At 40.7% G+C, this 27,348-nt stretch overlaps 1 protein-coding gene across 2 annotated transcripts in view; it reads right to left on the bottom strand.

Annotated features, from left to right (window-relative positions):
• Positions 1-27,348, bottom strand: part of lmbrd1 (LMBR1 domain containing 1) — a 282,689-nt gene that overhangs the window by 79,173 nt on the left and 176,168 nt on the right. For both annotated transcript variants that reach the window (XM_060821284.1, XM_060821285.1), the window contains 4 exons: positions 20,405-20,530; positions 17,380-17,532; positions 7,112-7,176; positions 936-1,038 (listed from right to left, as the gene is read on the bottom strand). In XM_060821284.1, the coding sequence (XP_060677267.1) occupies positions 936-1,038; positions 7,112-7,176; positions 17,380-17,532; positions 20,405-20,530 (447 nt within the window). The remainder of the gene's footprint in view (positions 1-935; positions 1,039-7,111; positions 7,177-17,379; positions 17,533-20,404; positions 20,531-27,348) is intronic.

The following is a 27,348-nucleotide window of genomic DNA, read 5'->3' as shown; positions in this document are numbered from 1 at the left end:
GGCATGGTGGCTCAGTGGTTAACACTGCTGTCTTACAGCACCAGGGACCCAGGTTCGATTCCAGCCTTGGGTGACTGTGCAAACTCCACACAGACATTCTCCCAGTGTCTGCGTGGGTTTCCTCCAGGTGCTCCGGTTTCCATCCACAGTCCAAAGATGTGCTGCTCAAATGAACTGGCCATTTGAAATTGCCCATAGTGTAAGGTGATATAGTCAGAGGGAAATGGGTGGGTGGGTTACTCTTCAGAGGGTCGGTGTGAACTTGTTAGGCCGAAGGGCCGGTTTCCACACTGTAGGTAACCTAATCTAATCATAATTAGGTAATTTAGCCATGTTTCCCCACTATTTAACCCAAACCCCAACCTTCTCAGTGATCAATCAGCATTGCAGTGAAGGGCAGAAATGGAAGTTAACTTGCTGATTTAAAATGAGCCAAAGCAGAAAGAAAACAAATTGAGCTGCACCAAAGGGATAAGAGGACACTATGATGGTCTCACTAGATTAGTGCAGAGGTCACTACTCTTAATGATCTACATAAATGACTTGGAGGTAAGACAGAACCAGTGCTGTCTCAAATTTGTAGAAGGACAGATCAGTGGCCAATGTAGAGTTTTAGAAGTTTAAATATTAGCGCAAATGCAAATATAATTCAGTGGTATCGAAGGGGAATAAAGTGAGCAAATGGGATTTCATACATCAGAGAAGGAAATAAACAGTGTGGACATAAGTCAAGTTACCGGCAATAACCTAAAATAGGTGCAATCTAAGGTGCTGGCAGACTATCCTTTAATATCAAAAGCAATATTACACACTAGTAAGGATCTAATAGCTGAAAAGAAAGAAGTCAATAGCTGGTTACAGGAAAATGATCAGTATTTATTGCAGCATGTTACTGTGTAATGTACTTTACAGTATTGAAATATATTCATACTTACTATCTGTAGAACAAGCAACAACTTATTCAAAGGATTTGCCAAGTTAGTTTCAAATATTATAAATCCAGAATCAAAACCCACTGAATGGAGTGCTTTATCCAAGCTGTAAGATATTGAAGAAGAAAAATAGCAGTTTAACTGAAAATGCTCTTTTATTTTTCTGTAAAAACAATTCAAAGCACACAACACAGGACATTTAGGGGAATCTAATGAGTCAGCAAAACAGGATTTAACTGAAAGGCAGCAAGAATTACCCAAACGTTAGGAGATATTTTAGAGTAAATAAGCACAGCCCTTTCCACGTCAGGGCAAAGCAGAAACAATGGGGGACACAAGTAGGAAGTGGCTATAGTTGACTAAGGGAATAACAAGAAGGCAATGTTATAGAATAATATTTTAATTAGGGCCTATTCAAACCAAGGTAATTGCAAGCAGACTGAAGAGAGACAAACATAGTCTTTAAGGAAAGATGGATAGAAATTTGGGAGACAATAATACGTCAACCTTTCTTAAAGAAGAAACAGAGGTTAGGAATAGAAGAGCACCTTAATGTTTGGAGAAACTGTACATTTGATAAAAGTTTTTGAAATCATGAAGCAGGGTCTGGACAAAGTAAATAGTGAAACAGTTCCCAATCCGAAAAGAAGCAGGAACAGGAGATCACACAGATTTTAAGATGCAAATATGATGCGAGAACAAGCTTTTTCAGATAGTGCGCAGTTAGTGTCTGGAATATAATGCCTGGAAGTGTGGTGGAGGCAGGTTCAATTGTAGCATTCAAGGACATTGTTTCTATTGAAATAAGCATCTAATGTGCAGGATTATAGGGGAAAAAAACAAGAGAATGGCACTAAGTCATAATGCTCATTCATAGAATCCTTCCAGGCCATTCTGCCAATCGAATCCACTCTGACCCTCCAAACAGCATCCCACCCAGACTCACCCTCTACCCTATGCCTGTAACCCTGCATTCCCCATGACAAATCCACCTAATTTATACATTCCTGGAAACTATGGGAAATTTAGCATGTTCAATCCACCTAACCTGCACATCTTTGGAGTGTGGAAGGAAACTGCAGCACCCAGGAGAAACCCATACAGACAACAGGGAGAATGTGCAAGTTTGCACTGAATGTTTTTTCTGTACAAATGCTTGAGGTATTACAAAAACATTCTTTGGAAAGTAAGGTATTTGAAAAATAATTACTTTCAAAACTCTGACTTTGAATGTGTCATTGCGAGATTGACGTCAGTAACATAGAAAATGTTTTTAAACTTAGACACAGCACATTTTCTCATCACTTAAAGATGGATTAATTAATCACAAGAAAAAATAGTTACAAACATGTATTTTCTTTGTTTTCTGGCATGACAGACATTTTATGAAGATTAAAATGCATCAAGGAAAATTGAGCTGGTTACTTAGACTTTACTATTGAGATAAGCGCCTTAATAAACCAATTTCCCAATTTATGTATCTCTGCACTAAGGTGCCAGATCTCATGGCAAATGATCTTAAACGCACATAAACCTTTTAGGTATCAATATTTGTTTCATATAAGCTTTCCACTTGTACATCTGCCTGCAAGTAAATGTTTCGAGATAACCCATTAAATGTTTATCATATGTTGGTAAGTAGTGTGATTGGTAAAACATTTTTTCTCATTTATCTGTTATTTGATACTATAGTTGGACTAAATTAAGCTTAAAGGAAAAAAAACTAGCAGCAGATCGCAGACTCATGTTATGCTCCTCCAGTGTGCTAGGTTTAATTCATAGAGGATTTAGTTGCAGTACCGCAATATCATGCTGCAACTATACAAAACGCTAACGCGGCCACTCTTGGAATATTGTGTACAGTTCTGGTCGCCATATTTCGGGAAGGATGTGAAAGCATTGGAAAAGGTACAGAAGAGATTTACCAGGATGTTGCCTAGTCTGGAGGGAAGGTCTTATGGGAAAAGCCTGAGAGACTTGAGTCTGTTCTCATTGGAAAGAAGAAGGCTAAGATGGGATTTGACAGAGACATACAAGATGATCAGAGGATTAGAAAGGGTAGACAGTGAAAGCCTTTTTCCGAGGATGATGACATCAGCTTGTACGAGGGGGCATAACTACAAATTGAGGGGTAATAGATTTAAGACAGATGTCAGAAGCAGATTCTTTATGCAGAGAGTGGTAAGGACGTGGAATGCTCTACCCTGCCAATGTAGTCAACTCAGCCACATTAGGGAGATTTAAACAATCCTTGAATAAGCAGATGGATGATGATGGGATAGTGTAGCGGGACGAGCTGAGAATAGTTCACAGGTCGGCGCAACATCGAGGACCGAAGGGCCTGTTCTGTATTGTACAGTTCTATTCTATGTGTGTCCACCTGCAGCTCTTGTTAGATTGCAAGACGGCTCTGGAGCTGCAGATGGACTCACTTTAGGCATCTGTGATGCTGAAGAGGTCGTGGATAGCATGCTTAGCCAATTGGTCACATCGCAGATTAGGTTTACTGAGGGAGAAAGGAAATGGGTGACCAAAAGGCAGAGAAAGAGCAGGAAGGCATCTCCCTCCAAATCAAGTATACCATTTTGGATACTGTGGGGAGATGGCTCAGTACAGAAGGCAGCAGTAGTCAGGTTAATGGCACTGTGGCTGGCTCTGCTGTACAGAAGGGCAGGAAAAAGAGTGGATAGCTATAGTCATAGGGGATTCAAATGTAAAGAGAGTAGATAGGCAGGTCTGTGGTCGAAAACGCGCCTCCCAAATGTTATGCTGCCTCCCAGTTGCACGGGTCAGGGATGTCTCAGATCAGCTGCAGGACATTCTGAAGAGGGGGAGGAGCTGTTGTGGAGAATATAGGTTAGAGGTAAAAAAGCAAGCAGAGTTTAGGAAGTTAGGAGCCAAGTTAAAAAGTAGGACCTCTAAGGTAGTAATCTCAGATTGCAACCAGAGCCACATGCGAGTCAGAGTGGAAATAAAAAAATAGGCAGGATGAATGAGTGGCTTGAGAGATGGAGCAGGCAGGAGGGGTTCAGATCTTTGGGACATAGAGACCGGTTCTGGCAGAGGTGGGACTATTACAAATTGGACAGTCTATACCTGGGTGGGACTGGAAACAATGTCTGAGCGGGTGCTTTTGCTAACGCTGTTTGGAAGGGTTTAAACTAATGTGGCGGAGGATAGAAACTAAATAAGGATGTTAGTGGACAGTAAGGAGGTAGTAACTAAAGCCTGTAAGGAACTAGATAATGAAGTCAGTGTGACTAAGGGGAAGAGTAGGCAGGGGGCAGATGATGAACACAAAGGGGTAGGTGAACTGAGGCGCATTTGTTTTAATGCTACAAGTATAGTAGATAAGACAGATGAACTTAGGGCTTAGATTAGTACCTGGGAGTATGATGTTATTGCTATTACTGAGACTTGGTTGAGGGAAGGGCATGATTGGCAACTAAATATCCCAGGATATAGATGTTTCAGGTGGGATTGAGAGGGAGGTAAAAGGGGCGGAGAAGTTATATTACTAGTCAGAGAGGATATCACAGTTGTGCTGAAGGAGGGCACTACGGAGGACTCGAGCAGTGAGGCAACATGGGTAGAGCTCAGGAATAGTAAGGGTGTGGTAACAATGTTGAGACTACTACAGGCCTCCCAACAGTGAATGTGACATAAACATACAGATATGTAGATAGAATATGGAAAGATGAAGGAGCAACAGGATGGTGGTGATGGGAGGTTTTAATTTTCCCAATATTGAATGGGATTCATTTATAGTTAGAGCTTTGGAAGAATATCAGGAAAGTAGAACCAATCTGAAACGAGGAATTAAGAGGGTCAAAAGGGGTCATGAAATATCTTCAGCAAACAAGGTTATGGAAAATCCCAAAGCCTTCTATTTGTATATAAGGAGCAAGAGGGAATTAGAAGAAATGATTGGCCTACTCAGGACAAAAGAGGGAAGTTATGCGTGGAGTCAGAGAAAATGGATGAGATTTTTAATTAGTACTTTGTGCCGATATTCACCGAGAAGAGGGATATGACGGATGTTGAGATTAGGGATAGGTGCTTGACTACTCTAGGTCAAGTCGGCATAAGGCAAGAGAAACGGTTGAGTATCCTAAAAGGCATTAAGGTGGACAAGTCCCCAGGTCGGAATGGGATCTATCCCAGGTTACTGAGGGAAGCAAGGAAGGAAATAGATGGGGCCTTAACAGATATCTTTGCAGCGTCCTTGAACATGGGTGAGGTCCCAGAGGACTGGAGAATTGCTGACGTTGTCCCCTTGTTTAAGAAGTGTAGCAAGGATAATTCAGGTAATTGTAGACCGGTGAGCCTGACGTCTCTGATAGGGAAGTTGCTGGAGAAGATACTGAGGGATAGGATCTATTTACATTTGGAAGAAAATGAGATTATCAGTAATAGGGAGCATGGTTTTGTGCAGGTAAAGTCATGAATTATCAACTTAATAGAATTCTTTGAGGAAGTGACAAAGTTGATTGATGAGGGAAAGGCTATAGATGTCATTTGCATTAATTTCACTAAGGCATTTGATAAGGTTCCCCATGGTAGGCTGATGGAAAAAGTTAAGTTGCATGGAGTCGAGGGTGTATGAGCTAGATGGATAGAGAACCGATTGGACAACAGGAGATAAAGAGTAGTAGTGGAAGGGAGAACTGTGTCCAGTGGTGTTCCACAGGGATCCGTGCATGGGGCCACTGTTCTTGTTGATATACATAAATGATCTGGAGGGAGGTATAGGTGGTCTGATTAGCAAGTTTGCAGATTACACTAAGATTGGTGGAGTAACAGATAGTGAAGGGGACTGTCAGAGAATAGATTGGAGAGTTGGATGGAGTAATGACAGATGAGGTTGAAATATAAGGTGGTGCATTTTGGAGGAACCAATTCAAAAACATACTATACAGTAAGTAGAAACGTCCTGGGGAAAATTAACGTACAAGAGAGATCCAGGTGTTCAGGTCCATTGTACCCTGAAGGAGGTCAATAGAGTGGTCAAGAAGGCATATGGCATGCTTTCCTGCATTGGATGGGATATTGAGGACAAGAGCTGGCAGGTCACGTTACAGTTGTATAGATCTTTGGTTCAGCCACATTTGCAATACTACATACAGTTTTGGTTGCCATATTACCAAAAGGATGTAGGTGCTTTGGAGAGAGTGCAGAGGAGGTTCACCAGGATGTGGCCTGGTATGGAGGGTGCTAGCTATGAAGAGAGGTTGAGTGGCTTAGAATTATTTTCGTTAGAAAGCCGGAGGTTGAGGTGGGATCTGATTGGGACCAGACCTAGTGGGTGAAAGACAGGTGACCACTTAAAAGTCAAGAGTCAACACATACACCCCCATTCCAATCCTTCCCATAATGAGTAATGACCATCAGTAACCAGCTTATTTTTCATCTGCCATCCTGCTGATTCAAAGTTTGACCAAGTAACACCATGTACAATTACCTTTTCTATTGTTATACAATGATAGCTTCAAAATATATTGCCAGCTATCTCCCCACTCTCTGGAGTTGTCCTTCAGAGAGTAGCCTTGTATCTCTACTCTACTCTATCTTCCCACTTTACAGCAACTCCTTGACTCCCTGCGTCCTACTCAATCTACTGCAATTCCCATCCACAGGTTCTCTCACCATCCTTTTGGCTCACTACTCCTTGCTCGGTACTATGACCCATCTGAAAGGCTGGTATGGATTTTCCTTATTCAGCACTCACTTTGAGACTCTCTTCTTTCTTTCCCATCTACTCCTTCACTATCCATCTCCTCTAACCTTCTATTAAAATAGGGTTTTGCTGCTTCCTATTTCCCAGATTATACATGTTCCATTGCCTCCCTCAATGGAATTATATTAGAAGCTGAATAAGTAATTTTGACACACTAACAAGGAAATTTATCATTTTATATAAGTTGAATATTTGCCTTGCTTTACAATTTTTACAGTTTCTCACATCAATATAGCAACGTTGCTTCATGAGTTTCCAATTCCAGTGTTAAAGAACCATATCCATCAAACTCAAAGCAAAGTAAACAAATCTCAATTCATAAAGTGTTTAAATATCTTTAGACTGTTGTAGATAACATAATAATTACTTTGGTCATTATCTATTCCTTTTCTTCAAAAAGCTAGTGTATATAACGATTCTGAAGTAATCGCAATAAACTTACTTTGACAGAAAAAGAGCAATGATGAACAGAAGGGCCACCAAAATCAAAAATATCCCCAGAGCAATCTGTAAAACAGGGAACAATCTTAAGTTCACATTCATCATATTTCATTCACAATATAAGCATATGTCAGCTATATAAAATCAAAATACAACACAAAGTGGATAGTTATGAGAAAATTTACTGCAACACCATTTCTTCAATGAATGTACAACTGGACTGAGTCATAGAGTTACACAACACGAAAACAGACCCTTCAGTCCAACTTATCCAGTTATTCCAAATCAATCTAGTCAAACTTGCCAGCATTTGACACATTTCCCTCTACTACATGCCTTTTAAATGTTCTAATTGTACCTGCCTCCACCACTTCCTCTGGCAGCTTGTTCCATCTGACCTCAGACCTATCCCCTTAATTAGTAACGACAAAATGCACTGAACAACAGTGCTCTAGTGCCTCCTGAGGAATTATATTTGACAAATTTCAGTGATCAAATAAAATGTTTTACAGGGTAAAACCAAATTCTGGAGAAATTAATGGCATGTTATAGATTTTCAACCAAACAGTTTAATGAGATATCAAAGTTAAACGCAATTAAGCACAAGATCACAAATGTAAGGTATCTCAAATATTTGAAGAACAGGTGAAGCTAGCTGTTTAACATTGTTATTTTGCTGCAGCAGCAGATAGTGTATTCCACTAACAGAATGCTACTTCAACCCAAAGATGATGCTCTGTCATTCAGACAAATTAGTAATGTGGTAACTTACTCTCAGTGCAGGTCTGATGCTAGGTATGTAGGACCTGCATCCAGAAGACAGGAAGTGAAATCAATGCAAGATACGTTTTCAATACTCAACCTTGTTTAAGGGATTGGGACATCACTGTACACATGATCTGAGTCAATTTAAACCTGCTCAGAAATGTTTTAATATAAATGGAATCTGTGGGCCAATAAATTATTAATGAAAACAAATTATTGCAATAATACAGATTGCTGATAAAGTCATAGTTTGAATGCGGTTTGCTCTTATAGGCACTCTCTTGTGTAAGACGATAAAGACCATAAGATTTAGGAACATGAATTCGCTGTTTGGCTTCAATAGTACCATGATGGTTCTGATATTCCTTACACTAACTTTCCTGCATTTTCACGTAACCTTTGATCAAAAATCTATTACAGCCTTAAATACATATAAGGATTCTGCCTCTACATTTCCCAGTGGCAAGGAGTTCGAAAGACTCACAACCCTCAGAGAAGAAATTCCACATTTCAATTTTAAATCGGCACTTCTTTATTCTGAGACTATGCCCTCTGGTCCTAGACTCTCCCATGAAGAGAAACATCCTCTCAGCATTCCCTATTAAGCACTTTAACAGTGATATGTTTCAATGAGATCACCTCACACTCTTCTAAACCCCAGTGAGCAGAGGCTAAACCTGCTTAGCCTTTGCACAGAAGATAATCCTTCCCTCCCAGAAATCATTCTCATGAACCTTCTCTAAACTGCCTCCAATGAAATTATACCTTTCCTTAGACAGAGGAAACAAAACTGCTCACAATACACCAGATGTGGTCTCTTCAGCATGTTATACAGTTGCAATAAGACTTCGCTCCTCTTATACTTCAACCCTCTTGAAATAAGGGTCAACATCCATTGGTCTTCCTGATTCTGCTACACGTGTGCTAGCTTTATCCACAAATACCCAACGTCCCTTTGTGTGACAGCTCTTTTTGCTTTGTATCCATTTAAATAACACTGTTCTTTTGTCCCCCCTTCCAAAATGAACAACTTCACTTTTTCCCATGTTATGTTCCATTTGCCAAATCTTTACATGCTTACTTATCCTATCAATATCTCTGTAAACTCTGTATATTGTATACTTCACAACATGCCTTTCCACCTAATTTTGAGTTGCCTGCCAATTTGGCAACAGTACTTTTACTTTCTTCCCCATGTCAGTAATATACAGTATAAACAGTTGTGGTCCCAGCACTGATCCTGTGGAATACCATCGATTACAGGTTGCCGACCCAAAAAAGAAACCCTTATCTGCATTCGCTGTTCCCTACCCATAATAATAGAACATAGAAAATAGAACAGTACAGGCCTTTCAGCTCTTGGCTTGGTGGTTAGGACTGCTGCCTCACAGTGCCAGGGACCCAGGTGCAAATTCCACCCTCAGCTGACTGCATGAGCATAGAACAGAAAAACAGTACAGCACAGTACGGGCCCTTCAGCCCTTGATATTATGCTGATACTTTATCCTATTCTAAGATCAAACTAATCTACATACCTCTCATTTTACTCTCATTCACGGGCCTATTCAAGGGTCGCTTAAATGTCCCTAATGCATCTGATTTTACTATCATCGCTGGCAGTGCAGTTCACATACCCGTTAGTCAATACTCTACCCACTACAGCACAGACTTATGACTAAAGCTTTTGAGAGATACCTTGTTGAACAGCATCTGGTGCTCCTCTATCCACTCTGGTTAAGACTTCTTCGAAAAACTTTAATACAATAGTCAGGCAGATTTCTCTTTCATGAAGCCATGCTGAATTTGCTTGATTAGGTTATGATTTTCCAAATGTTCTGCTTGTGAAAGACTTTGATGTATTTGATATATTTACAGTAAAGATACATGGGTAAAACTTCTGACTTAAATCTCAAAGCTTTGGGTGAAAAATCTTGGCATTCTCCTTCCCATACAAAGAACAGTATCGAAAACTGTATACTTGTTTTGGAGGGAGATGACTGCAGGGGCCACCTGCACTGCCTTCTTGCTCTTTCTCTGCCTTTTGGGTCACCCATTCCCCTTCTCCAGTTTCAGAGCCACCATACGGTCTAACAAGAGCTGGAAACACTTCCTGCACTTGAAGGTGTCAGGGACATCATCCATGTTCTGAGTTCTCACGTTGAGCAAGAGGAGCATAACACATGTCTGGCATCGCTTGCCATTTTTACCTTTAAGCTTAACTTAGTCCAACTATAATATCAAATAACAGATAAATGAGGAAAAAAAGTTTTACCAATCACACTATTTACCAGCACACACTAAAAATTTACTGCATTATCTCAAAACATTTACCTGCAGGCAGGTGATCAAGTAGAAAGTTTATATGAAACATATATTGATACCTGAAAGGTTCATTCTCAACCAGAATTTACTTGAACTGTGCCATGAGATCTGACGCCATAGTGCAGAGAAAAATAAATTGGGAAGTTGGTTTATTAAGATGCTTATCTCAATAGTAAAGGCTAAGTAACCAGATCAATCCTTCTTGTTTGCATTTTGATCTTCATAAAACGTCTGTCATGCCAGAAAACATTTGCCATGTCCAAAAACATAAAAGTATATATCTGTAACAAATTTTTTCTCATGATTAATTAATCCATCTTTAAATGATTAGAAATGGTGCTTTGTCTAAGTTTAAAACATTTTCCATGTTACTTGACATCAATCTTGCAACAACGTATATGAAGTCACTGAGTTTTAAAAGTTATTATTTTTCAAATACCCTTACAAAAACATTCTTTGGAAAGTAATACCTCAAGCATTTGTAGTCAATTAATTAATCTTACAACAGCACAGTTAGAGTTAAAACTCCTAGCTTTCTGTTTTAAATTAAGGATGTGACAATTATGATCCAATATATATACATAAATTGAATATTAGTTGCTTCCAAAAGCAATAATTTATTTTCTAAGAGTATACAGCTACAACTCAGAAGAAATGGTTACAATATGAAAGAAATTATGTTGCTTGGAATGTTTATCAGAATGGAAGGATTCCAGATATGTTTCTAGTCTCTAAATTGATTATATGAGTTACTAGGAAACCAATGGTGCTGTAATAAATGTCATTTTTAACAAAGCAAAGCTATTCATTTTACAACCACTTGGATGTGCATTCAGCAGGAAAGAACAGAGCATGACAGTTACTGAAAAGGAAATAAAATACAGCAGATCATAGCCTACGTAATACAGTGATTTTTGCATTAGAAATTCCAAATTATTTGCTTTAAAGAAGATGAAATTAAGAGCAGGTTGCACTTACTGACAGGCAATATTTAATGACATTAAAACAATGTTGTCAGAATACAACTAATTAGCCTGTAAGGCAACTTTGTCAATTTTTATTGATCAATTATGTCTACATGGTATGCTTTTTCTTTACAATATGATGTATGTATAGTAAATGATCCACATGACTTATTAATCAATTAAAATAAACTTATCGACAATGGAGTGATATCACCCAGTGCAATGAGTGCCACGGATCTGTTAAGCTGTGCTCTTATATGCATGAAAAGACTGACTTACATGCACCCACCTACACATAAAATAAAGATAATAAAGAATGACAAGGGCAGCAGAGCATTGGAACACAGCCACTTGCAAGTTTCTCTCCAAGCCATATTGCTGTTCTTTCACTGTCGCAGTGTTAAAATCATAGAACTCTGGATGCATATACAACCCACACCTGCAGTGGTTCAAGGAGGCAGACCACCACCATGTTCTCATAAAGTAGTATGGATAGGCAATAAATGTTGATTTTAGTCATCAACATCCACATCTGATAAAAGAATTAAAGCCCTCTAAATACATAAACCACATTATACGCATGTAAAAATTATTAATAGAAACATAAGATATTCAGATGAAAAGAAAAATAAGTAACATTCAAAAATTCTAGCTAAAATAATGAACCAGCTTTCGAAAACAGCACCTTAATAAACCAACCTCCCAATTTATGTATTTCTGAACCAACGTGCCAGATCATGACACAGTTTAAGTAAATTCTGGTTAAAAATGATCTTAAACTCATATAAACCTTTCAGGTATTAATATACATTTCATATAAGCTTTCTATTTGTACACCTGCCTGCAGGTAAGTGGAGCTTGAGATAACCCATTATTTCCCCTTAATGCTTTGTGGTGCCCAGAGCCCCATCAGAAGTACCCACTTAACCTGCCCACGCTGGAACTGCAAGTCCAGAGAGTTCAAAGACTTCTGGCCTCGTGCAGGCCCAACTTCCTTGAGCTTGTGGAAACCCGGAGCTGAGGCCTTACTGGCACGGCAACAAGACCTGACAATGAGGAGGCTCAATTATTTTGACCACAAGACATGCCCAGAATGCTCAATGCCGCGAATGGGGCCCAGGACCCTATCCTTCTGCAGCAGCAGATTTCCCTCACTGATGCCCAAGGTTGACCCGGAGCAGCCACCTACCCAGGAAATGTAGGAGATGTGCTGGACGTCAAGTGAGACAGAAAGTCAAAGATTTCAAATCATTCCTCCCCAGCATATTTCTGACAAACATCCAAGCCACTGAAAACAAGTCAGACACACCTTCCAAACAGAATTGAGAAACTTGTATGCTCTGTTTCACAGACACCTGGCTCACCCCCTGCTACACTTGACTGTGCCTTTTCTCAGTTCACCAAATGGACTGCTTGGCATTCCTGGGTAAGGCAAGGGATGGAGGGGACTGCTTCCTAATCAAAACCTCCTGGTACACAGATGTGGTAACCCTGGCGAGTCCTTTAACACTGAAATGCCGACCACATTACCTGCCTCCTGAATACACCTCTGTCATCCTGACAGCAGTCTACATCGCACCCCATGTAGAAGTGAAGAATGCACCTGTTGATTTACACAACGCTACAAATAGGCTTGAAAAGGAATTCTCTTTTTTATTGTAGCTGGTGACTTCAATCCCTCAAGAATGTGTTACAAAATATCATCAACACATCTCCTGTCTCAGCAGGTCTGAACAATCTTAATCATTGCTATACAACCAAAGAAAGCTACTGCTCCATTCCCCAATCACAGTTTGGAGGATCAGGTCACAACGCTGTGGTTCTCCTTCCAGAAACACAGAAACTGAAGCATGCAGACCCAGTACAGAAAGCAGTGCAGTTTTGGGCTACTGAGGAAACAGAAGGTCTTCTACGGGACTGCCTATAGTCAGTAGACTGCTCCATATTCAAGAACTCAGTGGTCAACTTAAAAATGTATGCCACTACTGTTACAGACTTCACTCGTGAGTGTGTAGATGCCACTGCGCCAAAGAAATCAATCGAACATTCCTCAGATGGAAACTATGGCTGAACTGGAAGATTCACTCCTTGCTCAAGTTCAGGTCTGAGATGTCCAAGTCGGGTGACCTTGACAGAAAATCCAGGTACAACCTTTACAAGGCATCATGGACCCCAAGAAGCAATATCAATCTAAGCTCGAGACCCTGATTAACCATATGGACACCCATTGTCTGTGACAAGACTTACGCGATATAACAGGCTAAAAGGCTAAGTCGAACTGAATCACGAACAAAACTTCATCACTACTGATGAACTCAATGCATTCTACACTCAATTTGAATTGAAGGGCAGTGAATCCACACCATCCGTCCCAAAAGACTCAGATGCACCTGACTATTGGTCACTGCAACACGTTACATCAGCCTTCCTAAGGGTGAACCCACAGGAAGACAGCAGCCCGGATGGAGTTTCCAGCCATGCACTCAGATTCTGCGCAGACCAGCGGGTGGGACTAATCGCAGAAATCTTCAATCTCTCCTTACCACTATCTGAAGTCCTCACTTGCTTCAAGAAGATCTCTATTATTCCAGCGCCAAAGAAAAACCCTGTAGTAATTTCAGTGATTATTGCCTGAAAGCTCTGACATCTATAATAAGTGCCTTGGAAGGGTGGTCATGGCTCACATCAACTCCAACCTCCCTGCCTGGAGGGGCGGTCATAGGTCATATCAACTCCAACCTCCCCTACTGCCTTGATCCCTTGCAATTTGCCTATCAAAGCTACAGGTCCATGGCAGACATCATCTCCCTGGAACATCCGGACAAAAAAAATACCTATATCAGGCTCCTACCTTATTGACTACACCTCCGCCTTTAACATCATAATTCCAAAAAAATTCATTTCTGATCTCTGCGACCTAGGTCGCCACTTTACCCCTCTGTAACTGGATTCTCAACTTCCTGACCAACAAACTGCAGTCAGTAAAGATAGGCAACACCTCCTCCACAATAATCCTCAACAATAATCCTCCACAATAATCTTCAATACTGGTGCCCCACAAGGCTGTGCAAGTCACCTACTATACTCCTTTTACAAACACGACTGTGTGGCTACATTCCACATCAACCCCATTTACAAATTTGCTGACAACACCATTGCTGTAGGTCAGATCTTAAACAATGACAAGACAGAGTAAATTAGATTTTTTTTTTAGATTAGACTTACAGTGTGGAAACAGGCCCTTCGGCCCAACAAGTCCACACCGACCCGCCGAAGCGCAACCCACCCATTCCCCTACATTTACCCCTTACCTAACACTACGGGCAATTTAGCATGGCCAATTCACCTGACCCGCACATCTTTGTGACTGTGGGAGGAAACCGGAGCACCCGGAGGAAACCCACGCAGACACGGGGAGAACGTGCAAACTCCACACAGTCAGTCGCCTGAGTCGGGAATTGAACCCGGGTCTACAGGCGCTGTGAGGCAGCAGTGCTAACCACTGTGCCACCGTGCAAAGGAAGGAGATTTCCCCTCCCCCCACCTTGTCCCTACAACAAATCCTCATTCCCCCTCCCCCCACCTTGTCTCAGTCGGTTCCCTCAACTCAGCACCGCCCTCCTAACCTGCAATCTTCTTCCTGACCTCTCCGCCCCCACCCCACTCCGGCCTATCACCCTCACCTTGACCTCCTTCCACCTATCCCACCTCCATCGCTCCTCCCCCAAGTCCCTCCTCCCTACCTTTTATCTTAGCCTGCTTGGCTACTCTCTCTCATTCCTGATGAAGGGCTTATGCTCGAAACGTCGAATTCTCTATTCCTGAGATGCTGCCTGGCCTGCTGTGCTTTGACCAGCAACACATTTTCAGCTGTGATCTCCAGCATCTGCAGACCTCATTTTTTACTTAAAGGAAGGAGATGGTGTGCTTAGCGGCACGATGTAAAGACAACAATTTCTCCATCAATGTCAGCAAAACGAGAGTTGATCATTGACTTCAGGAAGTGGATTGGAGGGCATGCCCCGCTCTGCATCAATGGTGCTGAGGTGGAGACAGTCAAGAGTGTCAAGCTTGTGGGAGTGATGATCACCAACAATATGTCCTCATCTACCCACGTTGATACTACAGTCAAGAAAGCACAACATGCCTCTACTTCCTCAGGAGGCAAAGGAAATTCTGCATGTTCATAAAGATGCTTACAAACCTTTATAAATGCACCACAGAAAGCATCCTATCTAGATGCATCACACCATGGTATGGCAACAGCTCTTCCCAAGACTACAAAAATATAGAGAGTTATGAAGGTAGCCAGCCCATCATGCAAACCAATCTCCCATCCACTAAATTCATCTATACTTACCACTGCATCAGGAAAGCAACCAACATAATCAAAGATCCCTCCCATTCCGGTTATACTCTCTTTGTCTCTTTTCTCAGGCTGAAGATATAAAAGTTTGAATACACGTCCAACGAGATTCAAGAACAGCTTCTCCCATACTGTTATCAGATTTGTATATGGACCTCTTAAATATTAATACTGATCTTTCTCTGCAACCTCTAGGCAGTTGTAACACTGCATCCTGCACTCTGTTTTGTTAGCCTGATGTACTTGTATAGTGCCATGTGCCTGTAAAGCACACAAGTTACAGATAAAAAAAACCGCAGATGCTGGAATCCAAAGTAGACTAGTAGGAGGCTGGAAGAACACAACAAGCCAGGCAGCATCAGGAGGTGGGGAAGTGAAGTTTCAGATGTAGCTCTTCTTCAGGAAGGACAACATTTTTCACTGTAGCTCAGTACGTGATAGTAATAGATCAAATCAAAGCATCCACATACTCTCTTGCTTGGGCAGTGGGATAGAATCAATTCATGCCATTTCCTTAAAAATCTGAATCAGAAAAACTTCGATAGGTGCTCAGTACAATTTGCGTATGATTTATATTGGTCATTTCCATTCCCACCAGCAATAAAAAAAGCTGATTAAAAACCAAACAAAACATTGCTGTATGTATCTGAAATTATTTATAGCAGTGCCTTCTACTACAACACAAATGTTTCAATTACTGAATGGATTTCATGCTCCAACTCTCTAAGACAGGGGGAGAAATTAAACCGATAACACTTTCTGAGAAGAACCTTGACCTGTGGAAATATATTTTCAAATGCTCAAAATTGAGCCATCTGTTTGACCACCTAACACTGAGTGAACCACTTGGACTTTAAAACAAAAAAAGGTCTCCACTCTGCCACACTGCCTTCACTGCACATCTGTTACAGATTTTACGCTACTTTGTCCCCCTTGCTACTAATGGAAATGTGTCCAGAATTCTGAATACTGATGAGTCTGTTCTTTTAAAGTGCATTATTTGAGGACCATTTTGTTTAAGTATCATTCTGGGCATGATGTTTAGATATCACACAAACCAAGATATTCTGGGCATGGTATTTAATATCAGACAAGAAGATGCTGGAGTCAAATGATCATTAGAAATTCCAGCTTTGTCCACGATGTTGTAAGCCATGCCCAAAGTCAGAAAAAAAATCCATCTACTGAAATTATATTCAAGAGTTATGCAAGTTCAGGTACATAATTCAAACTGTAGCTGTCCAAAAATTGGACATTTTTGATAGTATTATGAAGTTGAAGGCATGTACTGTACCTTTAAGAAAGAGTGAATGCAGGCACCTGTCACGTGACTGAACAACTTGAAGATGTAATCTCAGACAGTCACCCGGGGCAGAAATTGAACCTGGGTCCCTGGCACTGTGAGGCAGCAGTGCTAACCACTGAAGCATTGTGTGCTTGGTTTAATTAGCAGAAGGGTTTACCCTGTGTCATAACAATATTTAGTCAAATATTTTGATTTTATAAACATAGCCAGTTTCAGGCTGATCCTAAAGAATGGAATGCAAGTATTGTGCAAATACAAACCAAGACTTTAAGATGTCTCTCCACCCGCAGCCTGATCTATTCTGTAGATGAAAAGCTGCCCACTCCACTAGCTGACAGGGACAAGGATTGCTTCTGAGAAAGAGAACAACAGCAGGACGTTCTTCTGCAACTTTTCCAGCCCTTTCAAGTCTTATGTGCAAAATTTGGAAAAGTTTGAATTCTGGCATAGGCTTTGATCCTAAGGACATTAGTTTTTGGACATCAGACCTTTACGCACAAAAGTGTCTACAATAGGTCATTTGTAATGTATACTGCCAAATGCACCTTAAGGGGTCGTAGAGCACAGCAAAACTTTAACCAACAACTTCTCTCTGCAGTTTCCAGGTGTCTGTCTCTTCTTCTAAGTGTCCGCAACTTTTCCTGCAGCTTCTGTAATGCTTTCCGGTCCCCCGTGGAAAGTGGGCGGCCATCCACACACTGTTAGAAAATTCAATGAGCATTGTAAAGCACAGTTCAAGTAATCTATTTCTCTGATGTAAATAAATATTCAAGCAAGCTTACAATTTGGATATTAGAATGTGCCGACTTTCACACAATCCAGTTTGGCTTTGGGAGTATTGGGAAGAGTGCAGCCATTGTCTTCAATACCTACTACAAACCCCACTCCTTAGTCACGAACTCCTTTCGCTCCTTGGCAGCTGTATGATACAGATCCAAATTGCTTTACTGCTTGGAGTCATATCTGACACCCAAGACATGCTACCAAATTCCTCTCACCATCCCTGCATGAAACCTGCCTATTCTCATCTTTCTAAGATTGCTGCTATGACCCTCAATCATACCTCCTGACCAACATCTCTGTAAACACGACCACCTAAAACTTTAATACCCTATCTCCATACTCATGCTAAGTCCTGTTTACCCACCATCCTGTGTTTACTGTACTACATTAATAAATATCTCCAGGACCTTTTTAATCTTACCTCTAATGTCCTGCAGTCCCACAACCCTCTGGAATTCTTATGATCCTCTAAATCTAGCCTCTTGATCACTCTTGATTTTGATCACTCCAACATTATGACTATGCTTTCAGCTGCCAATGCTCCAAGCTCTGGAACTCACTCCCAACACTTTTTCCTTTATGACACTCTTTAAAGCTTACATCTTTGACCAAGCTTTTTATTATCTGGTCTATTAAGTCAATTGGCACTATTTCATATTTTGCTTCATAATGCTCCTGTGTAGATTCTAACGAAATGTAATGTTTTAGAGTCATAGAGATGTACAGCACAGAAACAGACCCTTTGGTCCAACTTTCCCTTGCCAACCAGATATCCCAACCCAATCTAGTCCCACTTGCCATCACCCAGCCCATATCCCTCCAAACCCTTCTTATTCATATATACATCCAGATGCCTTTTAAATGTTGCAATTGTACTAGCCTCCAACACTTCCTCTGGCAGTTCATTCCATACATGTACCACCCTCTGCATGAAAAGGTTGCCCCTTAGGTCTCTTTTATATCTTTCCCCTCTCACCCTAAACCTATGCCCCTTAGTTCTGGACTCCTCCACCTTAGGGAAAAGCTTTGTCTATTTATCCTATTCATGCCCCTCATGGTTTTATAACCCTCTATAAGGTCACTCCTTAGCCTTCGACTCTCCAGGGAAAACTGTTCTAGCCTATTCAACCTCTCCCTATAACTCAAATCCTCCAACTCTGGTAATATCCTTGTTAATCTTTCTGAACCCTTTCATGTTTTATTGAAAGATTTGCAAAAGATCAGTAGATATATGATTTGGGAAAAAATAATATAGATATTCTCCAGAAATACTAGAAAATACTTTATGATTTTCTGTGTAACCACATATTTTCATCAGTTGAATAATTAAAACTATCTTGAGGAAATCCTCTACAAACTTGGCTGAGAATTTCTAGAATACTAAAATTTTAAAAATGATGGGTGACTTCTTCTGTTGTGTTTTATTTCAAAAGTCTGGCTAACTTGATCTTAACTGAGTAACTCCTAGTTACCAATCTGTTTCTTACTTCTAACCTTGGCCAGGATTGCCTTCACAGTTTTGCCTTGGAAAAATGAGATTTTACAGCATTTACTGTAACTGATTGCCTGAGTCTGACATGTACTGACTGAAAGTTCCTCTGTTTATAATCTAAACCCAACTAGAGCCTGCACAAGATAATGAGTGTGTACTACTAACCAAGATCATAGCATTCCTTACAGTGTGGAAATAGACCATTTGGCCCATCCTAGCCACACTGACCCTCTGAAGAGCATCCTACCAAAACTACCTCCCTACCCTATCCCTGTAACCCTGCATGGCTAATCCAACTAACCTACACATTCCTGGACACTCCAGGCAACTTAGCATGGTCAATCCACCTAATCCAATATAATTGGACTGCGGGATAAACTGGAACACCCGGAGGAAACCCACACAGGGAGAACGTGTAAACTCCACACAGACAGACAGACAGTCGCCCGAGGCTGGAATTGAAGATGGATCCCTGGCACTGTAAGGCAGCAGTGCTAACCACTGAGCCATCACGCTGCTCCTGGTGAGAAAGTGAATTCTTTGAACTCCTCCAAAACAACAGCCATTCTGACAGCATTGTATGTTTGATCTATTTTTAATGCCCCTATCCACCTATCAAAATTACCATGTTTGATCCTTTCAAATTAAAAAAAACGAGAGATCTGGGTGACTCTGACTTGTTAATATTTTACTGGCTTCTCTGAGAGCACAAAGTCAAAAATACATTGGATGATTGGAGTAGGTGGAAAATTCCTTGTAGAAAATCATTAGGAAAGCATTTGGAAATTAAAGTTAACAGCAGCTTTTGAGTTCCTTTACTTGTGTCAGCCTACAAATGATTGTATGACTCTATGAACAGAATCTAGTCATTCAGCATGGAAGCTGACCCTTTGGTCCAACTTGCCCATGCTGACCAGGTTAATCAAAGTAAACCACTCTCTTTTGCCCATATCCCTCAAAACATTTCCTATTCATATACTTGTCCAAATGTTTTTTAAATGTTCTAAGTGTACCTGCTTTGACCAATTCAATTTACTTTTTCAGTGTGCTTTGATGGGTTTAAAATTCACAATCTTTTGATCGCTAATGCAGTGCTATGATTATAATGCCAAAATAATTGCAAACTTTGGAGGACCTTTATCAAAGATTAACTCATTAGTTTTTTAATTATCAGGATCCCAGTGAACTTTAGAAAACGAGTAAAATACATTCAGAATCAATGCATCCTTTCTTTTGAAAATCGTTAAAAGATCTTGAAATATAATGCATACTGACATGAACGCTTTTACCCAAACCTTGGATTTAATCTTTTCCACTTGCTGTTCCACTTCTTCAAGGTCTTCGGTATTCTGAAGTCTTTCATAAACCACATTCCTTGTACCTCTTATCAAATTTAATGGCAATGCAGACATTCCATAAGCCTTGAAGAAAAAATATACAAAGTGAGCACTCAAAACCCAAAAAGGTCAACCAATGCCAAAAGTAAATACGCATAATGGCAAATTCATTTTCGAGTGATCATCCAGAATGGCAAAATGGCCCCTGCAATGTGCAGAGGTGTCTCATGATGATAACTGGCCATGACAGATTTCAGGAAGCATCTGCATGCACTGTTGATGTCAACAAACTAAGGATGAGGAAGTGGAGGATACTGAAAGCAAAGGGGAGATGGATGTGGAGCATCAGCTTCCCAGCATGTGGTAAACTGTACATGTGCTGTTTTGCCATAGGTTCAGTCATTCAGATAAGACATTAGAATACACTATAATTGGTGAGTGAAAAACAGTCCACAGCACTATTTTGAATGACTGCATGGAGCAGCATTCCTGTTGTTTACCTTCTGTACAGACTTCCACATGCGACAATGACTTCCAGTATCATAAGTTGATTCTGCAACCACCATCAGTATGCAGCTCAGATACCTCAAATGCATGCCGGGGTCTTGGCCGATATTTATTCCTCAATATACATCACAAAAATATAGTATCACATGTGGAGGTTTGCAGAGTCCATATCAGCTTCTGCATATCTTGTATTAAAACAATACTGCAAAGGGCTTTATGACATCTGATGGTCACAAGAAGTCCTAAAAATAAATACTTTTTTTAACATCCTGAGGAACAAGTTAATTGCCATCATGAATTGTAGGAAGGGATTATTCTCTTTCACTGGATTTTATGGCTCATCAAAGGGAAGAAGTAGTGAAGTGGAGTGGTCAGCCAAGTACAGATATCATATTTCTGTCAGAACTGGGACTTTCTCAATGGCTGATATCACTCCTGTGGGATTGTATTCAAATAACGACCGAAATCTGAGAGCGGCAAAAATAGACTCTTTCATTCAGCAATCGCATTACATGTTCGAGGTGGCAATAGAATCCAAAAAGTACAATTCTTACAAGAGCCCCTTCATCCAGTTCTAACATATATTAAAATTCCATTACTATGGTGTTACATTGTTTCATCTACAGTACACAAAGGTGTGAAAGGCTTCTGTCCTGGGAGACAGGAGATGAGTTAAAGCATGTGCTAAGTCTTGGCTATTACTTCTGACGGGATTAAGAGTGTTTGTCTAGTCTGTCTATGTAATTAAGACGTGTTAGTTCTTTTGACTTTTAAGTTAGTAAATGTTAGTAAAAATACTAGGCCTATATGTTCTAATTAGTTATGATTTGGAGGAGCTGGTGCTGGACTTGGGTGGTCAAAGTTTAAAATCACACAACGCCATGTTATAGTCCTGATATAGTCCAACAGGGTTTATTTGGAAGCACTAGCTTTCAAAACACTGCTTCTTCATCAGGTGGTTGTGGAGCAGGACTATAAGACACAGCATTTACAGCAAAAGGTTACAATGTCATGCAGCTGAAATACATTAAAGAAACAGATTAAGATTTTCATTTTTTGAAATGGTTTTGCTAGTTTCAGTTTGTTAATGTGTTAATATGGGATTTAATTCTAAAAGATGAAAAACTTAATCAAAGTTTGTTTAATAAATTTCAGCCACATGCTGAAAACTTCTGTTATAAATGTAAACTTTTGCTATAAATTCTGTGTCTTATGGTCCTGTTCCATGACCACCTGATGAGGAAGTAGCCCTTCGAAAACTCGTGCTTCCAAATAAACCTGTTGGACTATAACCTAGTGTTGTGAGATTTTTAACCAAATAAGTTAGAAAATGTACATATATTTAATTTAAAAATAAAGGATACTAAACTGATTATCGCAGCTGGGTTGTGAGATTTGTTTACTATTTGCCAGTGTGGGCTTCATTCATACATGCAATTTCACCAAAGCCCTGTTTTGACAGTTAGTTTCCTAAAGGGATAATGGTTCAGTTAAAAGGTATTTAACAAGTTTGTGCTAATTGAGGAAACTATTTGGTGTTCTGTAAACTATCCAGGTTCAGGAGATCTTTGGTAAGGGCTGATTAGTATAATAATGTTTCGTGGAGACATGATGGCGAGGATGGTATTGTTCTATATTCTATTCAGAGGTAAACACTGCTTATAACGTGTGAAAATGCAATAATGGGTTTAAAAGGGTTGGTTTGATTAAAAAGGGTTGTTTTAAATTTGGTCTATCTTATGATAGTAAAACATATTACAGATCCATGGTTTAATGAATGAAAGAAACTGTGTTATAGTAAGCAACAGGTTAGTAAATGCTTATGAATGGATGAACAGGAACCCAGTATTAATGAATATAGTGAGCTGGTGAGTGTATTAATAAAGATAACCTATAACACAATATCTTATAATGACTTCGGTGCAGGAGTGTAAGTCAGAGTCTTACAGCATCAAAAAAGACCCTTCAGTCCAACTCACCCATGCCAACCAGGTTTCCAAAACTAAACTAGTCCCAAATGCCTGCTTTTGGCCCATATCCCTCTAAACCTTTCTTATCTATGTACCTATCCAAATGTCTTTTGAATGTTGTAATTGCACTCACCTCTACCACTTCCTCTAGCAGTTCACTCCACATACGTATCAACCTCTGGTCCTATTTAAATCTTTCCCCTTTCGCATTAAACCTATGCCCTCTAGTTTTGGACTTGCATCAAGGAAGTGCTATTTAAAACCTCTGCACAATTGGTGTATTTTCTTTTAATGAGCCAAGTCATCGAGATGTACAGCACAGAAACAGACTCGTCGGTCCAACCCGTCCATGTCGACCAGATATCCCAACCCAATGGCACCCCTGCCACAACACCACCCCTCACAAGCAGGGACACCCCCCCGCAGCACTCTTCATCATTGAAACCCCATCCCCAGCCAGACTCTGCCACGTAGAAATACCTTAGCAAGCTCAAACATACTTTCCTTGGTTTCAGAACTGGGACGGTGGAGTTAGAATGGTGTCGGGTTGGCGGGGTGAGCTGCTTTCTTGAACTGCATCAGTACACATGTTATAGATTGACCCACATTGCCCTGAGGAAGTGAATTCCAGAATTTTGACTCAGCAACAGCATTTGAACAGCGCCATATTTCCAAGTCAGGAGAATAGCTCGGAGGGGATCATGCAGGTTGGTGGTGTTCCCATGTACCTGCTGCCCTTTTCTTTCTTGATGAAAGTCGTCATTGATTCAGAAGGTGCTGTCTAAGGATCCTTCGTGAGTTTCTGTTGTGCATCTTTTAGATAGTACACATTGGTGCTACTCAGTGGCAGTGGTGAAGGGGAGTGGATGATTGTGGATATGGTACCAATCAAGCAGGTTACTTTGTCCTGGATGGCATCAAGTTTCTGGAGCGTTGTTGGAACTGCACCCAATCAGGCAAATGAGGAGTATTCCCTCACACTCCTGCCTTGTGCCTTATAGGTGATGAACAGGCTTTAGGGAGTCAGGAGGTGAGTTACTCAGCACAGTGTTCCTAACCCCTGACCTGCTCTTGTGTTTGTGCTTATATAGTGAGTCCAACTGAATTTTTCGTCAACAGTAACCACAAGGATGTTGATAGTGGGGGACTCAGTGATGGTAATACCATTGAATATCAAGAGGCGGGGGTTACATTGTCTCTTGTTGGAAACGGTCATTTGTGTTGCACGAATATTACTTGCCACTTGTCAGTCCAAGTCTGGATATTGTCCAGATCTGAAGTCATGAATGCTGCTGAGCAGTGTGCAATCACCAGCAAACATCCCCACTTCTGACCTTATGATAGAAGGATGGCTATTGATGAAGCAGCTTAAGGTGGTTCAGCCTAAGACACTACCCTGAGGAACTTCCAAAGAACTGCCCTGGAACTAAGATGACTGACCTCCATCAACCACAACCATATGCCCGTGTACCAGGCATGGCTTCATTGATTCCAGTTCTGCTAGGGTTCCTTGATGCCACACTCAGTTGAATGTGATCTTGGTGTCAAGGGCTGTCTCTCTCACCTCACCATGGGAACTCAGCTTTTTGGTCTATGTTTGAACTAAAACTGTAATATAGTAAGGAGTTGAGTGGCCCTGGCAGAACCCAAACTGGATGTCATTGAGCAGCTTCTGATAGCACTGTTGATGACACTTTCCATCACTTTACTAATGATCAATAACAGACAGATATGGTAATATATGGCTGGGATTGGTCCTGCTGTTTGCTTACAGGACATATTTGGGCAATTCTGCATATTGGCACATAGACACCAGAGTTGTAACTGTACTGCAACAGTTGGCTAGGGGAGCAGCAAGTTCCGGAGCACAAGTCTTCACCACTATTGCCAGAATGTCATCAGGGCACACAAACTTTGCAATATCCAGTGTTTCCCAAACATTTCTTGACATCATGTAGAGTGAATCAAGGTAGGTAAAGTTTAGTGTCTGGGATGTTGAGACCACTGGAGAAGGCCAAGACAGATTGACCAATTGACACTTATTCATCTCGCTGAAGATTGCTGTAAACGCTTTAACCTTATCTTTTACATTGATATGTTGGCTCTTCCATCATTGAGTGTGCAGATATTTTGGGATCTCCTCTAGTGAGTTGGTTAATTCATCTCTCAATGTCACAGAACTAGGCTCTGTTCGCAGTGGGATCACTTAGTTCTGGCTATCATTTGCAGTTTGGCATGCAAGTAATCTTGTTTGGTACTTTCACCAGGTTGACACCTTATTTTTCGGTATGGCTGGAGGATACATTCGCATGTCCTCCCACACACTCCACTGAACTAGGATCGATTCCCTGGCTTGATGGTAATGGTTGAATGGGAGATATGCTGGGCCAAGAGGTTGCAGATTGCTCATAACACTTAATGGATACCCAGTCATGGAATATATCCAGGGATGATGGTGGCTGTGTCTGGTACATTGCCTATAAGTACGAATTGATTCCTCCGTCGGGTCATTCGTTGCTTGACTAGTCTGCGAGAAGGCTCTCCCAATTAGCCACTAGCTCCCAGATACTAGCAAGGAGGACTTTTTCAGTGTCAATAGTGATTTCTGTTGTTCTTCATGAAAGGCAGGTCATGTTTAACTAATTTATTGGAATTTTTGAGGACATTACAAGCGTGGTGAGCAATAGAGAACTGGTGGGTGTCAGATATCTGGATTTCTAGAAGACATTAAACAAGGTACCACACAAAAGACTGCTGCATAAGATAAAGGCACATGTTGTAACAGGTAATGTATTAGCATGGAAAGAAGATTGATTAACCAACAGAAAATAAACAGTTGGGAATAAATTGGTGTTTTTCTGATTCAGTGATCAGTGGCTAGTGGTGTGCCTCCAGGATCAGCATTAGGACCACAATTGTTTACAATTTACATCGACAATTTAGAACTGGGAACCGAGTGTAGTGTGGCAAAGAAGGAAGCAGTGTGCAGAGGACACTGAAAGTATACAGTTATAGATATAGATAGGTTAAGTGAGTGGTCAAGGGTCTGGCAGATGGAATACAATGTTGGTAAATGGGATGTCATCCATTTTGGCAGGAATAACAGCAAAATGGACTATTATGTAAATGGTGAAATGTTGCAGCATGCTGCTGTACAGAGGAACTGGAGCATCCTGTGCATGAATCACAAAAAGTTGGTTTTTGATTTATAGGCGCAGCAGGTAATTAAGGCGGCAAATGGAATATTGTCCTTCATTGCTAGAGGGATTGAGTTTAAAGCTGGGGAGGCAATACTCAGCTGTATTGGACCACAACTGGGGTACTGTGTACAGTTTTAGTCTCCTTACTTGAGAAAGGATATACTACCACTGGAGGGGGTGCAGAGGAGGTTCACTACGTTGATTCCAGAAATGAGAATTTTGCCTTTTGAAGACAGATTGAGTAGACCTGGACTGTACTCACTGGAATTTAGAAGATTGAGGGGGGGAGGTGGGGGAGACTCTTATAGAAACATAGAAAATTATGAAGGGAATGGACAGGCTCAAAGGAAGGAGGTTGTTTTCACGGATAGGTGAAACTAGAATGAGGGGACACAGCCTTAGGGCTGAGTTGAGGAGGAACTTCTTCACCCAAATGGTTGTGAATCTGTGGAATTCTCTGCCCAGTAAAGCAGTTAAGACTACCTTGTTTAATGTTTTTAAGGCAAAGGTAGCTTTTTGAACAGTAAAGAAATTAAAGGTTATGGTTGAGTGGGTGGGTAAGGGGAGCTGAGTCCATGAAAAGATCAGCCATGATTTTACTGAATGACAGAACAGGCTTGATGGGCAAGGTGGTCTACTTCTGTTCCTACTTCTTATGTTGTTTCTAGTGCCTAGGTTGATGCCTAGTGGCTCATACAGTTTTGTTTATTTTTTGAGACTTTGTAACAACTGATACAACTGAGTGGCTTGCTAGGCCATTTTAGACGGCAGTTGAGAGTCAACCACCTTGTTGTGGGTCTGGAGTCACATGTAAGTCAAACCAGGTGAGAATGGCAGATTTCTTTCCCTAAATGACATGAGTGAGCCTGATGAGGTCTTTCTGACAATTGACAATGGTGTCATGGTCATCAGTAGACTCTTAATTCCAGATATGTTGAATTTTATACCTTTACCATCTGCCATTATAGTTTTTGAATCCAGATGCCAGAACATTAGCTAGGTTTCTGGATCAATAGTCTAGCGATACTACCACAAGGCTATCATCTTCCCATTACTTCATATTTTTCCAAAGACATCTTTTGGTTATTCAAATAAGGTTGACTATACAATATGGTGTAACAAACTGTCAGATTGAAAGTTTGTTTTTGAGCCATATGCTTAAAAATTATAATTATCCTCAAAAAATCTTGTTAAATCAAGTATGTAACAATCTAAAAAACATCTT

The sequence above is a fragment of the Hemiscyllium ocellatum genome, chromosome 3 (assembly GCF_020745735.1).
Source record: "Hemiscyllium ocellatum isolate sHemOce1 chromosome 3, sHemOce1.pat.X.cur, whole genome shotgun sequence".
In the NCBI taxonomy this organism is placed as follows: Eukaryota; Metazoa; Chordata; class Chondrichthyes; order Orectolobiformes; family Hemiscylliidae; genus Hemiscyllium; species Hemiscyllium ocellatum.
The sequence above is the reverse complement of the archived record's forward strand: the minus strand, read 5'-3'. Positions and strand labels throughout refer to the sequence as shown.